General features: G+C 42.6%; 1 protein-coding gene across 2 annotated transcripts in view; it reads left to right on the forward strand.

Annotated features, from left to right (window-relative positions):
- HMCN1 (hemicentin 1) overlaps positions 1–23,902 on the forward strand; it is a 672,624-nt gene that overhangs the window by 533,411 nt on the left and 115,311 nt on the right. For both annotated transcript variants that reach the window (XM_030206904.1, XM_030206905.1), the window contains exons 79-84: positions 4,572–4,709; positions 8,753–8,887; positions 13,843–14,112; positions 18,673–18,866; positions 21,323–21,536; positions 23,396–23,530. In XM_030206904.1, coding sequence (XP_030062764.1) covers positions 4,572–4,709; positions 8,753–8,887; positions 13,843–14,112; positions 18,673–18,866; positions 21,323–21,536; positions 23,396–23,530 — 1,086 coding nt within the window. The remainder of the gene's footprint in view (positions 1–4,571; positions 4,710–8,752; positions 8,888–13,842; positions 14,113–18,672; positions 18,867–21,322; positions 21,537–23,395; positions 23,531–23,902) is intronic.

The raw sequence follows: 23,902 nt of genomic DNA on the forward strand, positions 1-23,902 counted from the left end.
ATTTTAGGAGTGGATTGTAGGGTAAGGGAAGGCAAAGAGTCATCACACACAGGTGCAGGGGGATTATCAAAGACAGAACAATAACCTAACGCTGGTTTAGGGTCTGACAGCTCCTTAGGATTTCTATTCAAGTTGGGACAAGTTAATTGTGTAGTCAGCGAAGTTTGATAAGGTGGGGGCAGCTTATGGCTGTCCTCATTTGCCTGCATGCGTGCGGTTTCACGTGCTTGTGTATCTATTTTCATTTTATCAGAGTGAAACAAATCTGCTGTTACCATAAAGAGATTAAGGACATGCAGATGTTTCTGAAGGGATTTACCCTTTTTGTGCTGTTGAATGTACTTTTGAACTGACAATATTTGGGGACGAGCAAAAGATCCCGTGCCTGGCCATGCCAGGAATGGGTCTTTAGTTGCATATCCTGCCCATTTCTCACAGACCTTTTGAATAACAGGAGCTTCAAAGGGAAAAGTATCTTTAACATGCACAAGAGGTGAACAATTCTTTCGGCTATCTACATACAAAACATATGGAGTGATAGATGTTTCTTCCTGACCCTGACCCTCTGCAGCGGGCTTAAGGGAAAGGTCATTCTTAGACTGAAAAGGTCTCATGATATAATAACAAACAATGCCTAAGCTAGCAAAATACACAGCAAAAAATAATATAAATAATGAAAGATACAAGAATAAAAATAAAGAAGCAATTTTTCAAAAGACTTTGCTCCAAGATATACTCACGGTTCAGCTGACTGACAGTCTATAACCTACTCAATCCAGGCTGGCCATTTCTGGAGATCATAGGAAAGAAAGTCACATGATAAAAAAATCCAAAAACTTAATCCAAACGACGGCAGCCGCGTCCTGCCGCAGGTCGCCAATTTGATGATTTACACCCTATATGTGTGTAAATAAAGAAACTGACACCTGTTATAAAAAGAATAATCAAAATATTTTTATTTTTTTCAACTGTTCTCCGTCGAACAGAGGCAAATGAGGAACACTCATTTGGAAGCAAAGTCTATATTTATCGATAATACAAAGATTTATATATATTTGCTTAGCAGGAATACAGAGATATATATTTGCTCAGCTTTGATATTACTACTACTACTACTACTTAACATTTCTAGAGCGCTACTAGGGTTACGCAGCGCTGTACAATTTAACAAAGAGAGACAGTCCCTGCTCAAAGAGCTTACAATCTAATAGACAAGTGAACGGTCGGTCCGATAGGGGCAGTCAAATTGGGGCAGTCTGGATTCACTGAACGGTAAGGGTTAGGTGCCGAACGCAGCATTGAAGAGGTGGGCTTTAAGCAAAGACTTGAAGACGGGCAGGGAGGGGGCTTGGCGTAAGGGTTCAGGAAGGTTGTTCCAAGCATAGGGTGAGGCGAGGCAGAATGAGCGGAGCCTGGAGTTGGCGGTGGTGGAGAAGGGTACTGAGAGGAGGGATTTATCCTGTGAACGGAGGTTACGGGCGGGAACGTAAGGGGAAATGAGGGTAGAGAGGTAGTGAGGGGCATATATATGCTGCTCTGTTTATATTCACTTTCTTTCACACTGAACCCATTGTGTACGTCATCAACCTCCTTCTCTTTGAAGCTTGTTTTCACATTCATTATCTACAAATGGCTGCAATCCACATTCTTTCTGGTACCTTGCACAGACTCTCTCTCTCCCCCCTTTACAGCCTCCTGTCTCCGCTTCACAGCAGGCTGCTCAGCTCAAGGTTAATTCTATAACTCCCTCTTCGTTCTATGACTCCATTATTGCTCTCACAGGCTTGCAGGTCATAAGTCATTTGCCTTAAACACTTGCATTCCACTGACCATAGGAACTGTATACTATTCAACAGTTTCTCATTATATTTCTGTTCATTATTATTAACAAGCCCCACCCCCCAAACAGCCCATCCATTCATTGACACCCCAACTCTCCCAATGTCTCATCTATATACTGGCACTTATCCCTGATATCTGCCTCCCCCCCCCCTCCCGACACCTACTAAGCCTTTGACTGTTGTCTAGCGGCCAGACAGGAGTAGTCTCCAATCACTCCTGCCACAGTGAGCACCTGGCTTCAAAATGACACTGGTCAACCCCTAACAGTATTTCTTTATTTATTCAAATATTTATGTTCTGCATTATCTTAGTAATCTAAGCGGATTACATACAACATACAACATACACAATCTAAAACAAATGAAAACCAACAACTAGACATCAAAGAGCTAACCAGTTCAGACCATCACAGCTATAATCCTGATTCAGTTCGTACTATTTTACTCATCAATTGTAGTTCAAACTAGCACCTTATGACTGGTGAAAAAGAAAAGTTTTCAACTTTTTTCTAAATTGCTGTTCTATTTGGAGGTCACGTATTTGTAAAGGTAAAGAATTGCACCTCTTGGGTCCAATTACAAAGAGCACAGAAGATCTGTACTCTTCCACTCTAATGGAGCTAATGAAGAGGCCTAGTGGTTAGGGTGGTGGACTTTGGTCCTGAGGAACTGAGTTCAATTCCTGGCACAGGCAGCTCCTTGTGACTTTGGGCAAGTCACTTAACCCTCCATTGCCCCATGTAAGCCGCATTGAGCCTGCCATGAGTGGGAAAGTGTGGGGTACAAATGTAACAATCAATATCTATTCATCTTTTATTTGAGGACCTCAGTGACCTAGGACAGTGATTCCGAAACCTGGTCCTTGAGGCACCCCAGCCAGTCAGGTTTTCAGGATACCCACAATGAATATTCGTGAGAGAGACTTCTATGAACTACCTCCACTTCATGCAAATCTCTCTCATGAATATTCATTGCAGGTATCCTGAAAACCTGACTGGCTGGGGTGCCTCCAGGACCAGGTTTCGGAACCACTGCCCTAGGAGGCTGATACAGTTTCAAATTTGATGTCACCATCACTGAAACACAATTATTCAACACTTTAAAAACTACTAGTCAAATCTTAAAGCCAACCTTCTGTTCAATTGGCAACCAATGTAATTTCTTTAATATTAGTGTAATGTGGGAGAAACATGAGCATCCACTAATAACTCTTGCTGTGGTATTTTGGGCAATGGAAATCCCAACCAAAAGTCCATTACATTAATCAAAAGATGGACAAATCACAGTCTGTACCACTGTATGAAAATTTTGTTCATTAAGAAAATCCTTCAACCTCCTAACAGTTATCAACTTAAAAAAAACCCACAAAACGTCTTGTATTATTCTCAACATTTTTTAGTTTCATGGTCAGTGATGAATCTATCACCACTCCCAGGTCACGAATGCTCTGTAAAATTGGGATGGATATTGTACCCATTGAAAAGTGGGAAGGGGCATCCTGCATTGGATGGCTGAAAAGCAATAGAATTTAGGTTTTGGCCACATTCAGGGGCCCTTTTACTATGCCATGTAAGCACCTAAGCACACCCAATGTGCACCAACTCTGAGTTACCACCTGGCTACTGTGTGGCCCATGCGGTATTTTTATTTTTGGTGCACGCTTGAAAATATTTTTATTTTCCGGCTCATGGGCGGTAATCGGCATAGACCATTACCGCCCGGTTACCGCTTGAGTCTTTACTGCTAAGTCAATGTCTGGCGGTAAGGTCTCAGACCCAAAATGGACATGTGCCAATTTTGATTTTGCCGCACATCCATTTTCGGTCAAAATTGTAAAAAGGCATTTTTTACAGGTGCGCTGAAAAATGTTTCTGCACACGCTCAAAACACGTGCCTACACTACCGCAGCCCATTTTTCAACACACCTTAGTAAAAGGACCCCTTAGTCTTAAATGATTCCCCTTTATCCACTGCTCAATGGCAGTCAGATATAGTCAAAACATTAAAAAAAAACATTTCTCAAATGATTATCTACGCTTAGTTGCACGGTTCATCTCTAGAAGTGAAATTGCTAAATAAAGACCCCCTTGAGTATGGATCTCATACCTGAACTTTCCTGTTAAGAAAAGACAATTGAAGCCTCCTTTTAATAGGCAATGTTTTGTAGATTTTCTCTAGGTCAAGTTTTGGGAAACTGTTTTTTGCAACAGTATGTACTAGTTTGCAGCTGTCATTTTTGAAATATGAACATTTTCAACACTAAATGTTGGGACATTTCCTGTTAAAATATGATGCAGTATTTACTGATTAAATTAGATCTTCTCTTAAACTTATAAATAAAATCTTACGGTGACATCTTTACAAAATAAGCACCACTCCCATGACATTGACAAATAATTTGGAGGGGGAAAAAAAGACTTTAATGAGGCCGGACCGCCATATGTGGGTTTTCAAGCTGCCAATGTCTGCGTTGATTCCATCATCTTCTGCCAAAGTGAACTACCTAGTAGAGTTCTTCTTTGGAAATATTCTGCATAGAAATTTGGTTGTATGTGAATGAAGCAGAGAGATAATTTACGTGAATAGAGCAGAAAAATATATTTAAAAAATATGCCGTTTAATGTTTTAGATCGCACGTACAGCTAGACTTTTGTTAGTTTTGTTAACTAAATACATAGGGTATTGATTTCATATTAACCAGGCTTGATTTGTCTGTTGTCAATTTCTCAGAGCCTCCTGTCATTCAAGCCCAGCCTGATACTCTTGAAGTCATTCTGAACAACCCCATTAATTTACCATGTGACGTATTGGGGACTCCCAGTCCTATGATCACCTGGCAGAAAGAGGGCATCAATATCATCACTCATGGTATCACGTGCTCAGTATTTTGTTTTACAAGTGGAACGTTGATAGAAACATGGAATGTGTCAACATAAAGAGATTGCTTGGTCCATGTAATCTGTTCATTTGTATCTGCTTACTGTGTTGCTTTAGGTCCTCCTTGATTTGAGATCTTCTCTTGATTCCTTCTCTTTCACTCTGCTCCCTTTGTGAATGTGCATGCCTGAATTCTATCCCTGTTTCAACTCCTGTAACCTCTGCTGGAAGTCTGTTCCAGGTGCCCACCACTAGAAGGGAGCCAAGAACCTGGCTTTGCTAACCCCTGCCATTAACCTGGACATAGGTGACTGGCCCGAGTCCAGAGCCCGCCCATCTCCTCTTCCCTTCCCTTCCCCAGCTCTCTGGATGGATAAAACCCACTGGAGCATTGTCACACATATGTATGTGGCATTTGGTTTGTGGACTGGGAAGGGGTGAAGGGAAGCTGCTAGATCAACTTTTCATTATATGTGAGAACATTTTTAACCCCGTCATTCTGTTTGTGGCTTAGAGTGCAGTCCATGCTCTGTTTTGGTGGCTCTTCTTTTGAATTGTGTGGTGTACCTTGTCAGTGTGTGTGATTTAGATGTGATGTCTAAAACTGTAATGTGGAAATGTAACTTCCCTTTCTCTACTAATGACTGCAGGCTTATGCCTTTTTTAGGCTCTGTACTCGCTGAGCTACAATGAAGTTGCGTCCAAGTGAATTATTGAATATAGAACCGTTTTTTTTAAATTCTTCTTCTGCAATTTTTATACAAGAGATATTATCCCTGACGCAGGCATATTGGTATGCCGAAACAAAGCTGTGTCAGGTTTACTCTTGTTTACAGTTGCTGAGTCAAATAAAGAATCTGGTTCCAACTTTTACTGACTGACTCCACTTTTTGATTTATTTTTGGTTTGCTCCATTTCTTCCTTTTCCTTCTTTTGTCAATTAACCATACCATTGACGATTTTTCAAATTTTTAAAATAATCCTTGACCTTATTTTCCCCTTCCATCATATTTACCCTTCTGCAAATTTTCATATCATTTGCAATCCTCTTCTAACCCTTCCTCAGTATCATAAGGAGGACTAGACCTAGCACTGATCCCACTGGTCACTTTCCCTTCATCAGAGTGGTCCCCATTGTTCAGCCAGTTTCTTATCAAATTTATAATTTTGGGGGTCAGTTTTCAAATGCACATGATTTTATCAACTACTTGTAAACATATAGGTCTGCTGTCTGTTGATTTTAAAAGTATGTATGGATAGTGGTGGGGCAAACATTTGTCTAACTGCCTCACACTATCCATATAGGGGCCTTTTACTAAAGGGTTGCCGCGTGGCAACCCGGAACTACCACCGGCCGAACATGGCCGCTGGCGGTACTTCTGCCTCGAGTGTGCTCCAATTCCGGTGCTACAGAAATATTTTCTGTAATTATTAGCATGGCACTAATCTGGCGGTAATTGGACAGTGCTTGGAGCCCTTACCGCCACCTCAGTGGGTGGCGGTAAGTGTTCCCCCATCACCACCCACATAGCCTTGTTGATTTTCAGCATTTTTTACACCACAGGGGCCTTTTAACTGCAGCTTGGTAAAGGTGCCCCGTAGTGAGGGACAGAGAGAGCAGAGTGAGGGCAAGAACTGAGAATTATCCATATAGCAACGAAATTCAGTATAAATGGATATTAGTGACAGATATGTATGTTCAGCACTGCTAACTATACATGTGAATTTGCCTGTGTACGTGTGCACACAAAACCCCATAATCGAACGGGGTGCCCAAGTTTTCATGAGGGCGTCCTCGCAGGATGGCCCCGCGAAGGGGCAGGGAAACCTGTATTATGGAAACAAGATGGGCGTCCATCTTTTGTTTCGATAATACGGTTGGGGACGCCCAAATCTCAACATTTAGGTCGACCTTAGAGATGGGTGACCTAAATGTTGAGATGGTCGACCTTTTCGGCCATAATGGAAACCGAGGACGCCCATCTCAAAAACGACCAAATCCAAGCCCTTTGGTCGTGGGAGAAGACAGAGTTCGTAGTGCACTGGTCCCCCTCACATGCCAGGACACCAACCGGGCACCCTAGGGGGCACTGCAGTGGACTTCACAAATTGCTCCCAGGTGCATAGCTCCCTTACCTTGTGTGCTGAGCCCCCCAACCCCCCTCCCCCCAAAACCCACTCCCCACAACTGTACACCACTACCATAGCCCTAAGGGGTGAAGGGGGGCACATAGATGTGGGTTCAGTGGGTTTCGGGTGGGTTTTGGAGGGCTCACATTTATCACCACAAGTGTAACAGGTGGGGGGTGATGGACCTGGGTCCGCCTGGCTGAAGTGCACTGCACCCACTAAAACTGCTCCAGGGACCTGCATACTGCTGTCATGGAGCTGGGTATGACATTTGAGGCTGGCATAGAGGTTGGCAAAAAAATTTTTTTAAGGTTTTTTTTTTTAGGGTGGGAGGGGGTTGGTGACCACTGGGGGAGTAAGGGGAGGTCATCCCCGATTTCCTCTAGTGGTCATCTGGTCAGTTCGGGCACCTTTTTGTGGTTTGGTCGCAAGAAAAAATGGACCAAGTAAAGTCAGCCAAGTGCTTGTCAGGGACACCCTTCTTTTTTCCATTAGCGGTCGAGGATGCCCATCTCTTAATCACGCCCAAGTTCCGCCTTTGCTACGGTGCCGACACGCCCCCGTGAACTTTGGTCATCCCCGCAACGGAAAGCAGTTGAGAGCACCCAAAATCGACTTTCGATTATGCCGATTTGGATGACCTTAGGAGAAGGACGCCCATCTCCCGATTTGTGTCAAAAGATGGGCGCCCTTCTCTTTCGAAAATAAGCCTGATAGCGTATTTGTTAGAGGGTGTACAAGGGATGGAGCATAGGCAGGACAGAGAAGAGGACCCCACTTACACAGGTAACTTACAGAATACTGTAAATTACACAAGCTCCTGATGCATTTAGGCTTCCACACTTAACGCCTGCTCTATGGCTGATGTAACTGTGGGCGCCTAAATGATAGGCATGCCCATACGGGATTACACAAGTATTCTATAAAGGAATCTAGGTGCATGGGATCCATTAAAATAGTCTTCTACCACCCACCCTTGTGGTGCCTTAGATGGAGGTGCCCAGTTATAGAATTGCCCTCATAATGACACTTTTTGTATTCATTTAAACTCCATGGCTAGCATAACAACATAAGAACATAATAATAGCCATACCAGGTCAGACCAATGGTCCATCTAGCCCAGTAACTTGCTTCCAGCAGTTGCCAATCCAGGTCACAAGTACCTGGCAGAAACCCAATTAGTAGCAACGTTCCATGTAGAACCCCAAAGAATACAAGGATTCTGGAATCCTAGAGAGTAACAAGATTCCAGGCAAAATCTCAAAGTAGAAACATTCCATGCTACCAATCCTGGGGCAAGCAGTGGCTTCCCCCATGTCCATCTAAATAACAGACTATGGACTTTTCCCCCAGGAACATGTCCAAACCTTTTTCAAACCCAGATACACTAACTGCCATTACCAAATCCTCTGGCAATGAGTTCTAGAGCTTAACTATTCTTTGAGTGAAAAAATATTTCCTCCTATTTGTCTCCTGGTCTTTGTACTTTTTGAAAGAGTGAAAAATCGATTCACCTCCACCCACTCCACATCACTCAGGATTTTGTAGACCTCAATCATAACCCCTCTCAGCGATCTCTTTTCCAAGCTGAAAAGCCTTAACCTCTTTAGCCTTTCCCGCCCCTGAATATTATCCTCTTTGTTCCAAGCCTCTGACTGGTTAGTGTGCAAAGAAGTTTTCTGTGAGGAATAATCCAGATAGGCTGCTGCTCCTCCAATCTTTTACTCTTCATTTCTTCAAGATTTCCCTTATGAAATCTCTAATCTACTGAATTGCACTATTATATTCTTGAGCAATGCATCTGTTACCTTTTCCCACTATCAGTGTTAATTTAACAGGTCTGTGCTTTCATTTAAGTGTCTGAGAAAAATCTATTCTAACATTTTTCAACCCCCCCATTGTAGGAGGCAACTATACTGCTCTTCCTGATGGGAGCCTGCAGATTGCAAGGGCCACTGTGGAAGATGCTGGGACATACATATGTGTTGCACAGAATGCAGCTGGGACTGCCATAGGGAAGATCAAGCTAAAAGTTCAAGGTAAGCTGCCCATGTACAATATAGTCCTCAGAGGTATCTCTTGATTGATTGATTCAATTTATACCATGCTCCATCTACAAATCTGTATGGCTTATAACCAAACATGTGTGTTCAATTAAAAACATACGCATAAAATTAGTGTTCTTTATCTGTTACCAAAATTCAGAGGCAGACCAACAAAGGTCAGTAGAAATTAATCAGATGTAGGCTCATTCAAGCTATATCAGCTAGAATGAACATGTTATGGGCTTATCAGAAAGATATGGCTTAAATGAGTGACCAAATGCTTCCTGAAATAATCTTTTTTCTGAATCTTTCCATCTGTTTATTTAATCTTAAATGGTAAGGCATTTTACATTACTGGTCCTGCTACCCAAGAAACAGATTCACAGTATTCATCAAACCTAATTTTGTAAAATAAAGGAACATCTAAAACAAAAACAAAACAAAATGTAAAAGTCATACCATATGATTGATACAATGAGAGGAAACACTTCTATGCTTGGGTAATGAGGAGTTTTTTTTCTGCTGGAGTGAACTCTTTACATTTTGTTTTGAAGAATCTGGTGACCCCTGCTGAAGGCAAAGCCGAAACTTGGCCAAGTTGAGTCCCCATCCAATAACGTTTGCCTTAGTGAACCATTGCTTGTTCTTCCTCCTTGGATTACTTTTTCTGTTTGTGTTGCTTTGTTGCTAACTATCCAAGCCAAGAAGGAGCCCTCTCCTACCCACTTAAGCTATCCTCTGGCAGCATTACGGCACTCTGGCCCAACATCCCAGTTCCTGCATTCCTGTCTTCGGGCCCTCACCCTACGGTCCTGCCTGTGGGTAGTAAAATTTTAAATTGGGCCCTGCTTGCGGTCCTACCAATGGGTGGTAAAATTTTAAATCGGGCCCTGCCTGCAATATAATCCCAGGCACAAGAATCTGACACACAATCAACCATTATGAAATCCTTGTAGTTTTATTAGATACACTATTCCAACTTACAGGACAACAAATATCACATGGTTGCATGAAAAGTAGCATACAATTAGAGTGTGGGTGAGAGTATACAGCAATCTCCAATCTTGACTGGAACACCATTCCCAGCCTTGGAAGCCCAAGAATGCATTTCCTCCTCTCAGTTTTATTTTGGGAGCTCCAACCATGCTTTCCATATTTCTATTAGCATTTCCTGTATAGCCACTGAAGCTCAGAGACAAGCCCAATTTCACTCCAAGAAGAATCCAATCTGTTGAAGATCATTGAGAGGCACTCACCCCCTTGTACCATTCTAGATTCAGAAGATCCTCCAAGACTACAGCCGTAGAAACTGTGAGATGAGAGCACATCCTCAACTCCCATTTATTAGGCACACTTTGCCATCTCCTAAACTGTTCCTCTAGGATGTACACTACCCTGTCCCAACCAGTTCTTTTTTTACTAGTTTAATACATTTTTTTAACCTTTGGAGGGTCTACAATACTGGGTAGGTAGGATTGTGCCCAGTCTTAATTTACTTGCTAGCTAGGATAGTAAGTTACCAGACCTGTTTAATTCCAGTCACTTATAGGGCACTGGGAGTATTTCTTTCCCCTTTCTCATTGTTTCCCATAGCAGGAAAATGACCTGTTCCTATTGGCTTTCCCCTTTCCCTTTGTTCATCAGCCTCCAAAGATTAAGGACCCTCTGAAGCCATACTGTGACAGTCATGTAATGCTGGATCAAAAGAAAAAACAGGAAGAAGCCTCTACCTCAAAATGAACAATCCAATCAAAGCAGAGGACACCAATGATGACCAGCTGTGGACATCGCTTTATTGAAAGCACTAGCAAAGAAGACCCGATGCGGGCTGTGTATCGATGGATGCAGCCACCTGCATCAGGGGTCACGAGTCGGGCTCGACAAAAAGCTGATGAGTGCTAAGATCAGAGTGTGGACAAGTTTATTATTTATTGTTGATCTTATGCACAAGATGCACTCATCAGGTTTTTGTCGAGCCTGACTCGTGACCCCTGATGTAGGTGGCTGCGTCCATCGAAACACGGCCTGTGTTGTGCCTTCTTTGCTGGTGCTTTCAATAAAGGATACCTTTTCATATTTATGTTCACGGCTGGTCGTCATTGGTGTCATCCTCTACTTAGTCATGGAATGCTGCCAGTGTAATGATTTTAATGATGGGTGCCTTTAAAACTTGTTTGAATCTATTTTCGAAACTCATTCAACAAGTGAAAATTATTGCATTTTATAATTTCCATTTTTATTTTGACTAAGTTCATTAAATAAAAAAATTAGAAAAGAAATTATTAGGGTGCATAGTGATAGACAATTCAGAGATATTGTCACTGGAATAGAATGCAATGGCTATGTGATAATTTTTTGCTGCAACATTAAAGGCATTGAAAATAAGCCTACTTATTTATGGAATCAGGAAAGATGCAGGAATCTTGTCAGAAATGTGTTGCTGCATTGACCTTATTTCACCTACCTAATAGAGCTGTGCACTGAAGGTTTTCTCCCATTTTGGTAATCAATAGAAATCAAACAAAATAAAACATGGAAAAGAAAATAAGATGATACCTTTTTTATTGGACATAACTTAATACATTTCTTGATTAGCTTTCGAAGGTTGCCCTTCTTCGTCAGATCCAATCTGACGAAGGGCAACCTTTGAAAGCTAATCAAGAAATGTATTAAGTTATGTCCAATAAAAAAGGTATCATCTTATTTTCTTTTCCATGTTTTATTTTGTTTGATTTCTATTGATAACCTTAAGAGTGGACTAACACGGCTACCACACTCCTCCCATTTTTGGAAACTTGTTTAGTATATAGCACCCTAGGGTGGTTAATTTTAGAAGCTTTCTTCTTATTTTAGATGTATGAAAACTGGCATTTAGGTTTCCTGATTATATAAAGCCAGGATATGGATATCTGACACTGCACTACGCCCATATGGCAAGGGCGCATGATCTGGGCGTGTCTTCATTGTGACTAGGGAGGGACCAAAACGGAAAGGGATGTCTGTCTAAAAAAAATGGATGTTGTTATTTAGACATGGTACTTGGCTCGTCCAGATTACAAAAAGCTCCTCTGATTAGCAACTGTCCACTGGATGGATTGAGGTACAACACCTCCTTAATCCCCAGTGGTTGCTGTCCCCTTTCCTCTTCTCATAATATGAAACAAATAAGGAAGAGCAGGCTGTATGATAGCTTTAGGTACTATGGCCATTCTTAAGAGGGCAGCATGCAGGTCTGAGCAGTAGCCTAATGGTTAATGCAGTAGACTGAGCATCAAGGGACACTTGTTCACATTCCACTTCAGCTCTTTTTTTTTTTTTTAATTGTGCACCCTCCAGAGACAGATAAATACCTACTATACCTGAATATATTAGCAACCTGCAAGCCTGAAGGCTATTGAGGTGGTGTATTCAGGTACAGTACGTATTTTTTGTTGCTGGAAGGCTCACAATTAAAAAAAAAAAACCACAAACAGCTAAAGTGGGATTTGAACCCTGATCCTCTGACTGAGCTTACTGCTCTCTGTATGGACCTCTGTGTCGCCATTTTATAAGATGCTTCAAAAAACACTTCCGATAAATATCACAAACACAGCAGCCAGACTTATCTATGGAAAATCATGCTTCAAAAGCGTGAAACCCCTACTACAAAGTCTACACTGGCTACCAATCAATGTACGAATAACCTTCAAGATATGCTCAATCGTACACAGAATTATCTACGGCCTTGCACCGGCCTACATGACTGAACTAATTGACCTACCAATAAGAAACCTGATGGAAAGAACAAGATCATACCTAACCCTCCACTACCCCAGATGCAAAGGCCTGAAGTAAAGTTCGCCTCCAGCTTCTCCTTCATAGGCACCCAATTTTGGAATGCACTACCAAAAGACCTGAAACTCACAAACAACTACCTGAACTTCTGGAAAAACCTAAAAACACACCTTTTGAGGAAGTTCCTCCCCTCTGCGACTTCATAACTTCTTAACCACTAAAAACACCCGAAATAACCTCAGGAATACTACCTATTCCTCCCAAATGCTTTGTAAATGCAATCTATGCTATTACTGATAATTGGCATTAAGTAATTCACATCAACTAACTGACATTCTGTAATCCGTCTCTGTTGTAATATGTAAGCCATATTGAACCTACCAAATGGTGGGAAAATGTGGGATACAAATGCAATAAATATTTCCATATAATTTGTTTTAAATGTTTTAATCTATGGAGTATCTTTTTTTTTTTTTGTTACATTTGTACCCCGCGCTTTCCCACTCATGGCAGGCTCAATGCGGCATACATATTATATACAGGTACTTATCTTTTGATTTCTGTGGTAATCGTATATGAGGCAAAAGGCTAGCTCTCAATATTTAAAGACTTCCTCTATTGCCTTCCAAAATTATAATCACCTACCCAGAAACTCCTCATCCATAGGGATCGGGGGGCTTCATAACACAAAAAAAGTTATATGACAGCTGGCCAATATTCAGTCGGCACCCACATAACTGTCTTATGCGGGCCCTGGCTGAATATTGGCTGGACCCATATAAGCCCCGATGGCCAGCATCAGCCAAATTAGCCCCCAATATTTAGTGCCGGTGCCGGACATAGCCAGGCACTGAATATCCGATGCTAATCTAGCCGGCGATAGTCAGTATTTAATAAAATGCTGATCACCACCGGCTGAATATTGGTTTCCATTTGAGCAAGTCACTTTACCCTCCATTGCTCCAGGTACAAAAAATACAACTTAGATTGTGAGCCCACTAGGGACAGAGAAAGTACCTGCATATAATATCAGTAAACCGCTGTGGTTGTACTACAAAAAGGAGGTGTGTTACCCCATTTGTTGTCTATGTGGGAAAAATGCTTAGTAAATAGCGTGTGTGGAGATGCATCATTGCCTGGCAGACTCTATAATTATTTGTCTACTTCTTTTTTAGTTCCTCCTGTAATCAGCTCACACCCCAAAGAATACACAGTTGTGGTAGATAAGCCATTGACACTGGTGTGTGAGGCAGATGGTTACCCAACACCTGAGGTCAATTGGTATAAAGATGGACAGAAGATCACAGAATCAATGAGACAGAGAATCCTTAGCACTGGCACTCTGCAAATAGCATTTGCACAGCCTGAAGATACTGGACGTTACACTTGTGTAGCTACCAATGTAGCAGGATCGAGCAGTTCCACCATGGATCTCATTGTTCAAAGTAAGTAAGATTTGGTAACCTTGTGGGAGTGACCTAGAGCAATAATCTTCAAATTCCACCCCGTATGAGTCTTTTTACTGCATATTTAATGAAACAAAAACACGCACACAGAACAGAGCCACCAAGGAAGCCAGCATAATTCCTACAAAACACCATCTTCTACTGCATACCACCGAAGCAGTATTTCATTACCTTTGGAATTCAGGTTAAAAAACTTTTGTACCAAATCATCACAAGTTTCCTAAAGCATCCCATGCAATTAGAAACTGATCTTTTCTTGGGAATTATTGCACTTATGTTTGAAATACATTCAACCAAGACAAGTATAACATCTTCATTCCATTTCATAGTGTTGTTTCTTTTAGCCTTTACAAATGTTGCTTGCTGATCATTGATCTTTAATCCTTTTAGTCTACGTGGAGGGGTATTTTCGAACGGGGTTGGCCATCTCTAAGGGGCGCCCATCTCTAAAGATGTCCCCGCGAAGGGGCGGGGAAACCCGTATTATCGAAACAAGATGGGCGTCCATCTTTTGTTTCGATAATACAGTCGGGGACACCCAAATCTCAACATTTAGGTCGACCTTAGAAATGGTCGGCCCCGGATTTTTGGCCATAATGGAAACCGAGGATGCCCATCTCAAAAACGACCAAATCCAAGCCCTTTGGTCGTGGAAGGAGCCAGCATTCGTAGTGCACTGGTCCTCCTCACATGCCAGGACACCAACTGGACACCCTAGGGGGCACTGCATTGGACTTCACAAATTGCTCCCTGGTGCTTAGCTCCCTGACCTTGGGTGCTGAGCCCTCCAAACCCCTCCTAAAACCCACTCCCCACAACTGTACACCACTACCATAGCCCTTAGGGATAAAGGGGGGCACCTAGATGTGGGCACAGTGGGTTTCGGGTGGGTTTTGGAGGGCTCACATTTACCACCACAAGTTTTTTTAGTTTTGTTTTTTTTTGGGTGGGAGGGGGTTGGTGACCACTGGGGGAGTAAGGGGAGGTCATCCGGTCAGTGCGGGCACCTTTTTGAGGCTTGGTCGTGAAAAAAAAGGGACCAAGTAAAGTCGACCAAATGCTCGTGAGGGACGCCCTTCTTTTTTCCATTATCGGCCGAGGACTCCCATCTCTTAACCACGCCCCCGTCCAGCCTTCGGTACACTGCCGACACGCCCCCATGAACTTTGGTCATCCCCGCGACAGAAAGCAGTTGAGGACGCAAAAAATCAGCTTTTAATTATGGCGATTTGGGCGACCTCGGGAGAAGGACGCCCATCTCCCGGTTTGTGTCGGAAGATGGGCGTCCTTCCCTTTCGAAAATAAGCTAGCTAGTGTATCCACTACAGAAATGAAAGATAATCTGGCTGATATTCAAAGGGACATACCCAGTTAGCAGATGCTGCTAACTGGATAAGGACCAGCCAGTGGAATATTCAGTGACACTAACCCCTTAATTTTATAAAAGTCATCAAAACGTGCATGTGCAAATTTGCACACACAATTTAATTGAATAACAAGCCAATTAGTACCAATAATTGGCTTTTTAACAAGCAATTATTGATGCTAATTGGAATCAATTAAGATACAAACATGTAAATTTAGACATGTGATCCACGCCTAAATTTTACACGCATTGTGTATATCCTGAAAACCTGACTTACAAGGAGTACTCCAGGACTGGACTTGGGAAACACTCATTTACACCTATCCTTAGTGCCTAAATGTTGGCATCTTTCTTATAGAATTACCCCCTTAGACATGTAGTTATAGAATTACTCCCTATCTATATGTGCACTGAGGGCAACTGATTGATACAAAGTCTATAAAGTAACATAGAGGGGCATAATCGAACATCGCCGGGATCTATTTTGGCGGCGGCGCAACAGCTGGCCGGAACCGTATTATCGAAAAAGATGGCAAGCCATCTTTTTTTTCGATAATACGGTTTAGCCCGGCCAAATGCCAGAGTTCGCCGGGTTTGAGATGGCCGGTTTTGTTTTTCAGCGATAATGGAAAAAAATGCCGGCCATCTCAAATCCAGCGAAATCCAAGGCATTTGGTCGTGGGAGGAGCCAGCATTTGTAATGCACTGGTCCCCCTCACATGCCAGGGCACCCTAGGGGGGAATTCTAAAAATGTTTAAAAAATACACAAATAGCTCCCAGGTGCATAGCTCCCTTACCTTGGGTGCTGAGCCCCCCAAATCCCCCCCAAACCCACTCCCCACACCTCTACTCCATTACCATAGCCCTTATGGGTGAAGGGGGGCATTTACATGTGGGTGCAGTGGGTGTTGGGGGGGTTTGGAGGGCTCATCACTTAGCACCACAAGTGAAACAGGTAGGGGGGGGATGGACCTGGGTCTGCCTGCCTGAAGTGCACTGCACCCATTAAAAACTGCTCCAGGGACTTGCATACTACTGTCAGGGACCTGGGTATGACATTTGAGGCTGGCATACAGGCTGGCAAAAAAGTGCTTTATTTTTTTCATATGGGAGGGGGTTGGTGACCACTGGGGGACTACGGGGGGGGGGGGGGGGTTCATCCCCCATTCCCTCCATTGGTCATTTGGTCAGTTGAGGCACCTTTTTGAGGCTTGGTCGAGAAAATGAGGACCAAGTAAAGCCGGCGAAATACTGCTTAATGCCGCTTTTTTTTTCCATTATCCGCGAAAGCCAGCCATCTGGTAGCCACGCCCATGCCCACCCATGTTTCGCCTTCGCTTCGCTTCGCCGGTGACACGCCCCTTTGAACTTTCGCCAGTGAGGCGACAGGAAAGTGGCGATGCTGTCAAAAAAGCAGCTTTTGATTATACCGATTTTGCCACTTTTCCGAGATCGCCGGCCATCTCCCGATTTATGCCGGAAGATGGCTGGCGATCACTTTCGAAAATAAGCAGGATAGGTGCCTACTTTCCTTGCTTATTAGCATAAACTATTTATTGATGATTCGACATGGACCGTGTTTTGGCCTTTCCCTGCATTAGGGTTCAGTTGACGATGATCCTGATATATAAATAGTAGACACAAACAATGCTTGATTAAAAGTAAAACAATGCAGAATTATATCTTCAGGAAAGTACCCAAAGGCATGGGACTTACTCAAGCTTTTCTTTAGATGTCTCTGCTGCCATGTCAGGTGAAGATCTGCCTGCTTTCATCTTTATCCAATATACTTTATTGATATGTAATCAAAGAGCAATCATCAAATAAATTTGAGCGAGTCAGCTATGAACAAATACTAGTGTTTGAGTCATTAACACACTGTTACATACTGCTGTCTCATTTCCCAATTTGTTTATTTTATTTCTGCAAAAAATTGAAATTTATAAATTGTGAAATTTTACTTTTTTATTTAAATTTATAATTGTTTCCAGTCCAAAAACTGTAGCATAGAATGACCTCTGTCTGGTAAGGCACCATTGACTACTTAAAACCTCTGGCAGTCACCTGTGCCCTGGTAAAAGAATACTGGTTGCCTTTCTGTTCACAATCAAAGCTGCTGAAGTCTGTTGATTATAGACTGGGTTTATGATTGTGATTTATTAAATTAATTTATGTAGATATTCAGCTGGTGGTAGTCAGCAATTTTGTGGTTGTTGCTGGCTTTAGACTCAGATTTTCAATGCCAGGCCATATCCGAACACTGGCATTAAATATCCAGGCATACGCGGCTGGATAAAACTTAGTCTGTTGTATGTGATATTCAGCACTTAGGGGTCCTTTTAAATAGCTGCAGTAAAAAGTCGGTCAGTACACAGCGATGGACGTCTGCTTTCCAATTATCACTGGTCATGCCTACTCCTCGCCCCCTGCACTAGAATATAATTTTTATTTTCTAGCCCATGACAAGAGCAGAACTACAGCAGGGTGCCTGGGCATGCCTGGACGTAGTGCAGTTTTACTGCACGCTACCAGCATGGTAGCCCTACCACCCTTTAGTAAAAGGGCCCCTTAGCTGGTGTTTTGTGCAGCCCTATTTATGCAGTTTCCTTCGCCAGTTGAAAGCTGAATATTGGCACATAACAGAGTGGAGGAGTGGCCTAGTGGTTAGGGTGGTGGACTTTGGTCCCGGGGAACTGAGGAACTGAGTTCAATTCCCACTTCAGGCACAGGCAGTGATTCTGGGCAAGTCACTTAACCCTCTATAGCTGCATTGAGCCTGCCATGAGTGGGAAAGCGCGGGGTACAAATGTAACAACAACAAAAAAAAAAACTAGTTAAGTGTGGGCTCTGTCCCTGGAACACCCACTAAATAGACAGTGGTGGTTTTGGCACTAACTGGGCATTTTCAGTGGCACTTCTAGTTAAGTGCTGCAGAATATGTCCAGTTAGCCCCTGACACGTGATTTAAATGGCCAGAAGCCCCTCATTTTGAATATTGATCTTTTATTTATTTGGATTTGGCTCTGATTCATGTCTGTTTCAATTGCAACTCAAGACAAGTTAAATTCAGCCTAAATCTGTCTAACAAAGAATAAGTGTGGCTGTGTTATTCCTAGTGACTGCTTTGCAGATCCTGAGCGACAGTAATTGAAATCTTGTTCTTCTACCACAGCCCCACCTAGAATCAGCCATTCCGAGACAGAGTACTCCGTTGTGCAGAATTCTCAAGCTATTTTACCATGCATAGCTGAGGGCGTTCCAGTCCCAACAATAACCTGGAAGAAGAAAGAAGGTCCTCCACTGACAGATACACTAGGAAAATACACTGTGCTGCAATATGGGGAACTGATTTTGGATAATGCTGCTGTAAGTTGTTCAATTTTAAAACATCACAGTTCATTCACTACAGTAAATACAACAGCTGACACTAACTCAGTGAATTTGCTTGACTTTTTTGTATAGTATATTAATTTAATGTAATGTAAAACAGCTTTATAACCTGCCTTTATGAACAACAATCAGCACAACATGAAACATTACAGCCAATCAAGTCATCGGCCCCCATATATGGTCCATGTGGTTTCCACTGACCAGCAGTGAATATCCGGATTTTTTTCAGCTAGTTTGAGGATAATTGGCTGTGATATTCAGACATAGCCGGTTATCTTTAAACCAGACAAAGATATACCAGGGTTTGATGTGGCCAAATATGATTGCCAAACCCAGTTTACAAATCAGTGGATAGCCAGTTATATCGTGTGATATAACCAGTTATCCACCAGCCGCTAACTGCGGATATTCAGTGGAGGATAGCCAGTTATCCCCCGCTGAATATCAGCGGATAGCCAGTTAAGCCCTATTTAACCGGTCAGCATCCGTTCCGAACAATTAAATAGCACTAAATATCGGATGGATTATCTTTAAAACTATGAACATACACAATGCTTGCAAGGGAATTCTAAAAACAATGGTTAAAATTGCACATGCAATTCAATTTATTTGAGTAATGAGCCTATTAGTGCCAATAATTGGCAACAATTTGGATTTAAATGCACATCTTGCTAAGCGCAATTCTATAAAGATGTGGGTGCAAATCCTTTAGTGCACAACTAAAAAGGGGGTGTGGCCATGGGAGGGGCATGGGTGAGTCAGGGGTGCTCACTAAAGATGCACGCACTATTATAGAATTCAAGGGATCCGTGCCTAATTTAGGCATAGGGATTTACCTCAGGGTTCAGTTGGTGTAAATCTTTACGCCTAAAAGTTGGGCACTGATCCCGGCTCTATTCGTTATTCCAGTGGTTCCGAAACCTGGTCCTGGAGACACCCTGGCCAGTTTCCATTATCGCCGAAAATCAGAAACGATCAAGTCTAAGGATGACCATCTCTAAGGTCGACCTAAATTTCCAGATTTGGGCGTCCCCGACCGTATTATCGAAATGAAAGATGGACGTCCACCTTGTTTCGATAATACGGGTTTCCCCACCCCTTCACGGGGACGTCCTGCAAGGACGTCTTCAGAAAAACTTGGGAGTCCGTTTCGATTATGTCCCTCTTTATAGAATATGCGTAGCAAGTTGTGTGTGCAAATTCTAATCAAAGCCAAATAGTGTCAATAATTGCTTGTTAAGTTGCAATTATCGGCACTGATTGGCTTGTTAACCAGTTAAGTGCACGCACAACTCAAGGTGCACTACATAGAATCCAGGGGATAGTGTGTGATACCCAGGCACCAATACTGAATACCAGGCATTGATAGTGCCTGCAAGTTATGCGGATACACCCGTTATTCAGTGCCATACCCACATTGTTAACGGCCTTATGTGCAGTCCAACTTGTCTGGGTAGCAAGGCAGGCACTGTCTGTATAACTCCCAGTTCCTTCCCAATTCCACCCCGGAGAGCTCCAGCAATAACAAGAGACTGCCGTGATACTCAGAGTTAATATTCAGTGGCATTGTCTGCTTAAGTGCCATTAAATATCAACTCTTGGCACACTCAGAATGGTTTAAACAGGCAGGTGCCTCTTCTGCCCACGTAAATGCCTCAAGCTCACTATCCTTGATATAATACTACTGCTATTACTACTACTTATCATTTCTGTAGCATTACTAGACGTATGCAGCACTGTACACTTGAACATGAAGAGACAGTCCCTGTGCTACAGAGCTTACAATCTAATTAGGACAGACAAACTGGACAAATAAGAGATCAGGGAATTACTAAGGTGGGAATGATACAATATGGATACTAAACAAGTGAGTAAGGGTCAGGAGTTAAAAGCAGCATCAAAAAGGTGGGGGTTTAGCAGTGGCGTAGGAAGGGGGGGACGGTGGGGCGGTCCGCCCTGGGTGCACGCCGCTGGGGGGTGTCGGCGCCTCGCTGGTTCCTTGCTCTCTCTGCCCCGGAACCTGTTCCGGGGCAGAGAGAGCAGGGAACCAGCGAGGCGCCGACACCGCCCAGCGGCGTGCACTCGGCGGATTGGCTCTCCCGCCCGCCCCTCACCGCCTTCCAGGTTTGTTCTCGGGGGGGGGGAGGGGTTGCGCTCCGGAGGGGGGAGGGTGCGCCGCGCTGCACCCGGGGGGGGGGGGGTGCGCAGCGGCGACCTGCCCCGGGTGTCATCTGCCCTCGCGACGCCACTGGGGTTTAGCCTAGATTTGAAGACAGCCAGAGATGGAGCTTGACGTACCGGCTCAGGAAGTCTATTCCAGCCATAATGCATCTAATACCAGTAGAACAATGACTTTTTAGGAGGATTGCAAAGATACTGAAACCTGTTTTTATGGATGTGTAAAAATTCGTTAACTCTTTTGTTTTCACTAGCCTGAAGATTCCGGCAGTTACATATGTATTGCTAGCAATGCTGCAGGAGAAGACATGCACACAGTCAATCTACTGGTGTACATCCCCCCAGCTTTTACTGATCTTCCTGGAGACATATCCGTAAATAAAGGAGACCAACTGAGGCTTACTTGCAAAGCTACAGGAGTTCCTCTACCCCAGATAACCTGGGCTTTTAACAACAATATCATCCCCGGTGAGTTAGGAAAATGTGGTTGGCATTATATGGAATGATGACAGCAAATCTGGTACCATCTTATATCCTTAAGGTACATATCGATAGAGATAGGGAATGGGATCCAACATGAGTTTAGAAATGAAGATAATAGAAAACTGGAGAAAAATATTCAGATAATAATTTTCAAATTGCCCTGTCAGAAAATTGCCCCTTATTTTCATGGGTCTTATTATTGTGATGCAGTAGAGTGGGTGAAGTTTATGATTTTTCCTTCCTATTTCGTACCCTGTTGTTGTTTAGCAGAAAAGATAATCCTGCTTGAGCAAATTCTCTGTAGAACATTTTTGAATCGTTTCTTGGAGTTATAGTCATTCAGGTGGGGAAAAGAATCTATTAAATGTTTTAAACTTGATATTACTGTGAACTTTCATCCTATGTGTAAGCAAAGCTGTGACATAAACTTTGGGCACACTATTCAAAAAGCCAGCTGGCCTCTTAAACTTATGCTCCGAAATTAGGCTCATTAAGGGGCCCTTTTACTAAACCGCGTAGGTGCCTACGTGCGCCCAGTGCGTGTCAATTTGGAGTTACCGCTCGGCTACCACGTGGCCGATGCGGTAATTTCATTTTTGACACGCGTGGCACAAATTGGACAGTAACTCTGACTTGACATGCGTAGGCAATTACCATATGAGAGACCTTACCATTAAGTCAATGGCTGGTGGTAAGATCTCAGACCCAAAATGGATGTGCATCAGTTTTTATTTTGCCACACATCCATTTCTGACAAAATTTTAAAAAGGCCTTTTTTACAGGTGCGCTGAAAAATGGATATGTGCACGTCCACAATACGCGCCTACACTACCGTAGCCCATTTTCAACGCACCTTAGTAAAAGGACCTCTATATTTGTGCCCTGTTTTTAGATAAACTTAGCCTTAAGTTTTCAGCTGAAAATTCATCTTAATTAAGAGGTTCAAAGTTTTGCTTATATATGTAGGCCTGCCATTCATCTGCCTAGATTTATGAGCCTAGGGCCAAATTCTGTATATTGCGCCTGAAAAATCGGCGTTGATTAAAGATGTTCTTAGCGTGATTCTATAAAGAATGTGCACAACTGAATTGAACAAGCTAATCAGTGCTGATAATTGGGCGATAATCAATTATCAGTACTAATTTGCAATAATTAGAATTTAGGCTCATATCCAATTCTATAATGAATTGAGCCTAAATCCTGTCACGCATAACAATTTGGGAGCGTAGTTAGAGGACATTCCCAGATTTTATGCGCAGTCATACAGAATCATGCCTAAGTGTTTCTAACTTGAGCACCAGTTTTTAGGCCTACTCAGACCTAATTGCAGCCACCTACAGTTAGGTGCAGCTTAGTGCTTAGCGCGATTCTATAAAGGACACATACTCTTTATAGAATCGCGCTAACCATGACAAATGTTCGGTGCTGATTTTTAGGTGCTACTTATAGAATTTACCCCCTAGTACTGGACATCTGTGTTCAGCTCCTAACTTTTTCTCTCCATCCTAAATCCTCCCCTGTTGTCACTTACTTTTCTGCTCCTGATTTGAGTCTAATGACATTCTGGGGCCAGTTAGGACCAGAACTCTCAAAGTTAGAAGCATAAGTCCTTTGAATATTGAGACGTTCATTGTCTGCCCACGTCTTCATGTAAAATTATTACCTTGGTAATTTGTCCAATTCATTAAGGAGGTTCTTTCTTAAAGTGTAATCTTCAAAAAAAAATGGTATACTCACTTTTACTTAGAGAAGTGTCTTCGAGTGGGTTTATTTTGTACATTCCAGTACTGGTCTTATAGGTTTCCTTGGATGCCTTTAACTTTGCTTATATTCTGTCTCTTTAGCACAGTTTGATAACGTGAATGGTCATAGTGAGCTTGTGATTGAACGAGTATCAAAAGAGGACACCGGAACCTATGTATGCATGGCAGAAAACAGTGCTGGTTCGATCAAGGCAATTGGCTTTGTTTATGTAAAAGGTATGGATATCCTTTTCCCTAAAATTATTTGAGCAGTAAGAATATATCCCTTGGTGGTTTATCCACTAAAGGCAGGTATGTCATAAATAAATATCAAGCAACATTCATAACCTATTTGTTTTCTGTCTCTTTGATATCACTATCCTTCTAGTTTCTCTCTTAGGCAGTCTATGCCTATTAAGAAGCACAGCTGCAGAGCTAGAAGAGGGGAGGGGTGGAGAAGGGAGTCTGTGGGGATAAAGAAAAAGCGAGCATGATCTTACAAGATTTGGGATCTATGCATTACAGTTTCACAATTTTTTTTTTTTTTTACCTTTTTTGCTTCCTGGATTTTTGGAAATCATGTTTCTTTTTACACAATTGTCATTCTAA

The sequence above is a fragment of the Microcaecilia unicolor genome, chromosome 6 (genome assembly GCF_901765095.1).
Source record: "Microcaecilia unicolor chromosome 6, aMicUni1.1, whole genome shotgun sequence".
NCBI lineage: Eukaryota > Metazoa > Chordata > Amphibia > Gymnophiona > Siphonopidae > Microcaecilia > Microcaecilia unicolor.